Source organism: Chrysochloris asiatica, unplaced genomic scaffold, assembly GCF_000296735.1.
Source record: "Chrysochloris asiatica unplaced genomic scaffold, ChrAsi1.0 scaffold00187, whole genome shotgun sequence".
NCBI classification, from domain to species: Eukaryota; Metazoa; Chordata; class Mammalia; order Afrosoricida; family Chrysochloridae; genus Chrysochloris; species Chrysochloris asiatica.
Genome location: NW_006408705.1, coordinates 1,589,389 through 1,597,903, shown reverse-complemented (window position 1 = coordinate 1,597,903; position 8,515 = coordinate 1,589,389). Strand labels below are relative to the sequence as shown.

General features: G+C 36.8%; 1 protein-coding gene across 1 annotated transcript in view; it reads right to left on the bottom strand.

Annotated features, from left to right (window-relative positions):
• Positions 1-4,532: 4,532 nt before the first annotated feature.
• Positions 4,533-8,515, bottom strand: part of UCP1 (uncoupling protein 1 (mitochondrial, proton carrier)) — an 11,526-nt gene continuing 7,543 nt past the window's right edge. The window contains exon 6 of the mRNA XM_006872217.1: positions 4,533-4,647. Coding sequence (XP_006872279.1) covers positions 4,533-4,647 — 115 coding nt within the window. The remainder of the gene's footprint in view (positions 4,648-8,515) is intronic.

The window sequence follows — 8,515 nt, the reverse complement described above, 5'->3', positions numbered from 1 at the left end:
AGGTGCATTTTATTTTTTTTTTTTTTTTATAATGTGATTTCTTGAAAAGGCTTCTCAACCTTGGAAGTATCTTAATTTTTTAAAAAATGTTTTCATGCTTTCTCGTTCCGCTAGAGTTCTGTGATATGTCACAAAATCATAAGGATCAAGTGTTACCCATTAAAGTTCATTGTATCGGGGCGCTAACTACCACATGGGAAGCAATTTTGTTAATCTTTTCACTTTTGTGTTGAAAATATGTATCTTTATGTTTTAATCTTTTGATAGCTGAGATCTTAAACTGATATTTAAAGTTTTGCCACTGTACTTCACAAAAGAGTTATTGGAGTATGGAAGAGGAAACATTAAGCAATTAAGTTTTCTCCCTTTTAGGGAGTTAAAAAAAAAAAAAGAATCTTATGTCCTTTAATATGTTAAGAAACCATTATCATAAACTTTACCCAATAGTATACTACTTAAATCCACCTCCATTTGTACATTATAGATATGATTCTGTTTTTACTTAGAATAGTAACTATTTCAGAGCTATAGTGAATTGATCTAAAAGCCACCAGTCAATTCTAAAGTTTGATCATCTGAAAGCCAAGCTAAATGTCACCATGTAAATTAGAATGTGAAATGAACCTTCTGACTTATGTGTGACAATGACATTCATGGAAAGAAAAATACAATAATTGTATTTTCCTTCTTACTTTTCTTTCATATGTATTTTAGAATTTGATGGAGTCTTAAAACTCACCACTTAGAATTTTAGGTTTGGGGATTTTTAAAATAATAATAATAATAAAAGGCCAAAGTAGTGATACAATATCATGATAGTGTAGTACCAGAAAAATTATGCATTTCTTTTAGCATCAAAAAGAAATTCAATTTTGTGATTTTTTTGTGTAATAGGTCAGAGAGAATAGTCAAAAAACAGTTGTTATAAGAGTTATAGTTTAGATTTGTTCTGAAGGACAATCTTTAAAGAAATGGGAGAAACCAGGGGGTATCAAGGAACCTACAACAACCTCTTTTTGCATCTAAAAATGATGATATGACCACATATAACAGTGTCTTACTGGTGCCATTTACTGTTTTGGAAACAGAATCTTTGTCTTCAAACTACCCATCCTGCTTTTTTTTTTTTTTTTGTATTTTAAGACCTACTTGGATTTGTATGTATTTTTCTATGTGAAAATATATGTATTCTTCATATTTACACCAGTGCTCATAATTGCTCACATTCTCTGTCTCCCCTTTGAGAGCATTCAGTGAAGTAGGCCTTGGAGAAAGATTTGCGTAAAGGAGAAGCATTACGTGTATGTGAAGAGTGGACTGCTCATTGCTAAAGCAGAAAAGATTCCATTCTTACCATGGCACCGAAGAGGAGGTTTGGCTTTGAGGGCAATAATTATCCTTGAAATTATGGTTGGGGACCAGCAGCTAGTTTCTCAGGATAAATGCTCCATCACACTTCTCCATGAATAAGTCTGGGGAGGCTTGATGTCCATTTTCATATGTGTGAATCTCTCCATAAAAATCTTAGATGGAGATTCGTGGAATTGTTACAATCCAAATGAAATCATGCCTTGAACTATTTTTTCTTCTGACTTCAACTTTTGATGAGGTAAGACACAACTACTACATGATCCTAGGGTGATTTTACATTTCTGTTAAGCCAAGTATTCAAAAACTACTAAAGCATTAGCTTTCCCTGGGGGAAAAAGTGCCAGTTGGCAACTTAAATCATTTTGGACATCGACTAAGACAGTTGACTTTTTATGTGAAAGCAATAGTGTGAAATGTGATGTCATTTTGTTCAGAATTTTAAATGAGCAAATAAAAAAATACATTGAAATTATTATGTCTTTCTGTTGATACCTCTATTTTCTTCCCATTCCCTATGTTCCTACTTAAGTTATTTATGTTCACGAGTCATCTCCTGATTATCTATTTAAAAGGAGAACAGTTGCTTATGAGACTGAAACTTGCTTCATTTTAAAAGAAACCGCCACAAACAATATCTACCTCCCCCCTTATTTTTATAAAGGGTGGTTGTAGTTGTTAGGTGCCATTGAAACAGATCCGACTCATAATGACCCTGTATGCAACAGAATGAAACACTGCCTGGTCCAGCGCCATCCACACAGTCCTTTTTTATAACCTCATTGTTGCAGCCACTGCATCACTACATCTCATTGGGGATCTCCCTCTTTTTCAATGACCTTCCAGTTTATCAAAGATGCAGTCCTTCTCCAGGAACTGGTCCTTTCTGATAACATGCCCAAAGTACACAGGATGAAGTCTCACTGTCTGCACTTCTGAACATTTGACTCTACTTCCAGACAGATTTCTTGTGTTGTTCTGACAGTCTGTGGGACTGTCAGTATTCCACAGTTCAAATGCATCATTTCTTCTGTGGTCTTCCTTATTCATTGTCCAGCTTTCACGTGCATATGAGGCAATTGAAAATACCATGGCTTGGGTCAGGCACTCCTTAGTCCTCAAAGTGACATCTTTACTCTTTAACACTTTAAAGAGGTTTCTTGTAGCAGATTATTCAATGCAGTATACATCTTTAGATTTTGTGACCGACCGTTGCTTCCATGAACATTAGTTGTAGATCCAAGGAAAGTGAAATCCTTGATAGTTTCAATCTTTCCTCCATTTATCATGATGCTAATTTGTTCATTTATAAAGGGTAGTGATGGAGGTTGTGTGCCTTATAGTCAGTTCCAACTCAGCAACCCTTATATAGGATTTCTGAAGCTGTAAATCTTTGCAAGAACAGAAAACCTCATCTAGGTAATGGCTGGTTTATTCAAACTGCTGGCCTAGTGGTTTGCAGCCCAACTCATAACCCACTGTGCTCCTTTTATAAAGGGTGGTTGTTAAAAGTGCCGGATGTCAGTTCTGACTCAGTGACCCTGTATAGGATTTTCAAGACTTTACCTTTTTGCAGAAGCAGAAAGCCTCAACATTCTCCCACGGCGTGGCTGGTAGCCTTGAACCACAGATCCTGTGGTTTTCAGTCCAGTGCTTATCGTATGGAGCCAGAGTACTGCACTGTTTACTTGGGTTTTGTTTCTCTAACTTCACAATGCATCTTCAAGCTATTTTGTTATTAATATATAGCTTGCCCATTCTGTATTTTTACAGTTGCAAATTGTTCCAATATGTTGTTGTTAAGTGCACTGAGTCAGTTCTAACTCATAGTAACCCAGTATAGGGTTTCCAAGGAGCAACTGGTGAGTTTGAATCACTGACCTTGTAGTTCAAACCAACTTTGCGGTCAAGTGCATTATACCACAGCACCACACCAGGATTCCAATTCTATATGTACACATTACACATATGTATGTATATAGTCCTGGTGTGGCACTGTAGGATAAGCACTAGACCTCAAAATCATTTGAATTGCAAAGTCGGCGGTTCAAACTCACCATCTGCTCCTTGGAAACCCTATACAGGGTCGCTATGAGTTGGAGTCAACTTAAGAACAACATGATGCATGCATATGATAATTTCCCATATTATTTAGAATCTTTTGCTTTTATAAGAAATACTGGAAGGGAATATCTTGTAAGATATGCACAAGTTCAGATTTAGTGGGTATATACACTATCCCAAGCTGTTTCCCCACACCCTTACTATATAGTACGTTGTCGAACTTTGGGATATTTGCAGGATGTGAAAAAGGTTACTACTGATACTAATGATGAACTTAACTTTGCTAAAAAGTTGCCATGAAGATTAATTTTCATCTCATTGGGAAACTCAAGCTGTTTTTTTTTTTTTTTATTCCCAGGATACATGGCACTCTAAAATGTGATTCTGGGATAAATAGGATGACTCTCATAATAATACCCAAATAAATCTAGTGTCAAACTAATAGAATGGTGGCATGCACTTTAGAAGCTGTTATCTTTTCCATATAGTAGGGACTCTAAAAATTTTAAATCTCTAATAACTCAAATTAAGCTTCTGCCTACTGACTGGGATAACTTTCACTTATAATTGGACTGTTTTGTAACTAAGAGAACTTTCACTCTTATATCAAGATCCCAAAAGACAAACTTTTCAGAGGTATTAGCATTATTTTATTGAATATACTAACAGATAACTGTGGTTAATAAATGAAAAGAAAACTAGTATTTTCCTTGATAGCTTTTCATTTTTAACTATTTGTAAATGTAAAATGCATTTCACTCAGTTTTCCTTTTCTACCAGTTTGAGTTATAATTAAAACATGTTAAAGTTGTTCATATTTAATCATAATTCATTTTAAAAATCAGCCAAATGCAGTAACTTGTCTGGACATTTCATTTGCCTGGTTAAGTACTGGGTGTTTTGTTTTGATCTTCAGTATAAAAGTTATACAAAATAGAAACTAGTTTTGCTTAAAAAAAAAAAAAAGAAAGAAAGAAAGGAAAAGTCCAAACTCTAAATCTACCAGAATTCTTTTTGGGGTGAAATAAAATGAATCAGTGTTTTTGAATCCTGTCAGCAGAGATACCCACTGGCACTGTCCATTCCTGTCCTGAAGCTGGTTATGTGGCACCGTCGACTGTCCGCCTGGACTTCATCAGTTCTCGTTTCAGTTGTTCAAAGCACACAAACATAATGACGTTCCAGGATGCGAGTCGCAAGAAGGAAGGCACAAACCTAGAAAAGTGCATGTCACCATTCTATCAGTTTGACATTGTTAAGGCCTACTGACTGGGATAACATATAACACAGTTTATGCTTGCCTCTCTTCTCACATTTTTCTCTCCTCTGCCTAACATTAGTTTTTTCTAGATGACCACTACTGTTTTAAAGCAACAAAAGCCCTGATGGTCACATCTGTACAAATTCAGAAACATCCTTATCATGCTCAACAAACCAGAGCAAGGCTCCCCCTTTCAGACATGGCTCTTTTATGTAATTCGTCAAAGTTTTGCTTTTTGTTATGTTTTGTTTTTTTTAGGGGGTGGGAGGACATTTGTTTTACTTTCTGAACAAGAGGTAGTAGAGCATTGGTACTAAAAATTAGACACCAAAGAGGGAATGAAGAATAAATGAACCCTATATGAGAGTCAAGAAATCGCCAGTTTTCCAGTTTTCATCAAGTTAACTGGCAACTGTGCATATTATGACAACTCTTGTACTTGGACTGTCAAAGATGTGTGTGTTACTTGGATTATTTTCTTGAATCTGAAACACTGTGCAGACTAAATGATTTTGAATGCCTTTTTGCTATAGTGAAATGCCCCAGGAAATGTCATCAGTTGAAATATCACTGAATAGATTGTTTAAGAAAGCTAGCCTATAAAAATCATCCCACAAAGAAAAGTATAAAATGGGTAATGATTAATAATTAGTATATCCATTTTACCACCACTCGCCTGTCAGTTTGTCATACTGTGGTGGCTTGTGTGTTGTGATTCTGGAAGCTATGCCACAGGCATTTAAGTACCAGCAGGGTCACCACTGTGGACAGGTTTCAGCTGAACTTCCAGATGAAGACAGATTAGGAAGAAGGAGAGACAGGCTACTTCTGAATGTTTAGTCACTGAAAACCTTATGAATAGCAGTGGAATATTGTCAGCACTACATTATTGAATATGGAAACATGATGAAGAACACCAGAATATTGTCAGCTAATAGTGCCAGAAGATTAGCCCCTAAGGATGGAAGGCACTCAAAATGTGTATAGGGAAGAGCTGCCTCCTCAAAGTAGAATTGACCGTGATGATGCGAATGGAGTAAAACCCTCGGGACCTTCATTTGCTGATGGGGCAAAATTCAAAATGAAAAGAAACAGCTGTAAACATCCATTAATAATCAGAACATGCAATGTGCAAAGTATGAGTCTAGGAAAACTAGAAATGTCTAAAATGAAATGGAATACATGAACATTGATATCATAGGCATTAGCTGAAAAGGACTGGTTTTGGCACTGAATCTGACAATTGCGTGGTTTACTATGCTGGGGTTGACAAATTGAAGATGAATGGCATCACATTCATCATCAAAAAGAACATATCCAGATCAGTCATGAAGTACAATGCTGTGTGTAATAGGATAATATCTATAGTGGTTACGAATCAGGCTGCTAGCCTCAAGGCTGGCAGTTCAAAACTACCAGCTGTTCCGCGGAAGAAAGATGAGGCTTTCTGCTCCCATAAAGATTTGCAGCCTGGGAAACCCTGTGCAGGATCACTATGAGTCGGAACCGACTTCAGGGTACTTAGCTACAACAAGGAAGACCAGTTAATACCACTATTATTCAAATTCATACATCAACCAGTAAAGCCAGTGATTATGAAATTGAAGAATTCTACCAATTTCTTCAATCTGAAATTGATCAAACATGCAATCAAGATTTATTTATTGGTAATTATTGGTGATTGGGATGCAAAGGTTGGAAGTCCAGTTAATATCACTGTTATTCAAATTTATGCACCAACAACTAAAGCCATTGATGATGAAATTGAAGAATTCTACCAACTTCTTCAATCTGAAATTGATCAAACATGCAATCAAGATGTATTGATAATTACTGGTTATAGGAACACAAAGGTTGGAAACAGGAAGAATCAGTGGTTGGAAAATATGGCCTAAATGATAGAAACAATGCTGGAAATTGCATGATAGGGTTTTGCAAGATGAATGGCTACTTCATTGCAAATACCTTTTTAAATAACATAAAAGGTGAGTATACACATGGACCTTACCAGATGGAATACACAAAAATCAAATTAACTACATCTGTGGAATGAGACAATGGAAAAGCTCCACATCATCAGCCAAAACAAGGCCAAGGACAGCCTGTGGAACAGACCATCAATTGCTCATCTGCAAATTCAGGATGAAGCTGAAAAAAATGAAAACAAGTACACGAGAGCCAAAATATGACCTTGAACATATCCCACCTGAATTTAGAGATCATCTGAAGAACAGATTTGATACATTAAACACTAAAGACCAAAGACCAGAAGAGTTGTGGGATGACATCAAGAACATCATACAGAAAGAGAACAAAAGGTCATTAGGAAGACAAGAAAAAAGAAAAGACCAAAATGGGTATCAGAAGAGACTCTGAAACTTGCTGGTCCAGTGTAGAGATGCTAAAGCAAATGGAAGAAAATTTCCAAGGTCAGCTCCAGAAGACAAAGTCAAATATTATAATGAAATGTGCAAAGAGCTGTACAAAAGAAAAGAACATGCTCAGTATTTCTCAAGCTGAGGGAACTGAAGAAAAAACTCAAACCTCGACTTGTGGTATTGAAGGATTTTGTGGGCAAAATGTTGAATGATGTAGAAAGCATCAAAAGAAGATAGAAGGACTTATACAGAGTCACAGTACCAAAAAGAATTGGTTAAGTTCAACCATTTCAAGAAGCAACATATAAGAGCCAATGATACTGAAAGAAGCAGTCCAAGATGCACTGAAGTCATTGGCAAAGAACAAGGCACCAGGAATTGATGGAATATAAATTGAAATTTTTCAAGAAAGGAAGGCGGCACAGGAGGCACTCACTCACCTCTGCCAAGAAATTTGGAAGACAGCTACCTGGCCAACCTACTGTAAGAGATCCATATTTGAGCTCATTCCTAAGAGAGGTGACCCAACGGAATGTGGAAATCATCTGACAGTATCATTGATATCCCATGCTAGTAAAGTTTTACTAAAGGTAATCCAAAATGGCTGCAACCATATATTGACAGAGAACTTCCAGAGGTTCAAGCTTGATTCAGAAGAGGACGTAGAATGAGGGATATCAATCTTGATATCCGATGGATCTTGGGTGAAAGCAGAGAATACAATAAAGATGTTTTATTGCCTTGCAAAGGCTTTCAACTGTGTTGATCATAACAAGCTATGGACAACATTGCAAAATATGAGTATTCTGGAACACTTCATTGTGCTTATGAGGAACCTGTGCATAGACCAAGAGGCAGCAGTTCGAATACAACGAGGGACCACTGAATGGTTTAAAATTTGGAAAGGTATGTGCCAGGGTTGTATCCTTTCACCATACTTATTCAATCTGTATGCTGAGCAAACAATCTGAGAATGTGGCATCACATTGGAATGTGATTGGATTGGAAGAAGACTCATTAACAACTTGAGATATGCAGATGATACAACCTTGCTTCCTGAAAGCAAAGAAATACCTACTGATGAAGATCAAAGACCACAGCCTTCAGTATGGGTTGCATCTCAATGTAAAGAAAACAAAAATTCAAACTCACAACTGGACAAATAAACAATATCCATATATAAAAGGGGAGTTCTAGTGTGGTACTGTGGGCTTATGCACCAGACTGCAAAGCTGTTTGAACTGCAAAGTCAGTGGTTCAAGCTCACCAGTCACTCCTTGGAAACTCTATATAGGGTCACTATGGGTCAGAATTGGCTCAATGACATTTAACAACAAGAAGATATATAAAAGGAGCTCTGGTAGCATAGTGGTTACGACTCGGGCTGTGAACTGCAAGGTCAGCAGTTCGAAATTACCAGCTGCTCCGTGAGAGGAAGATAAGG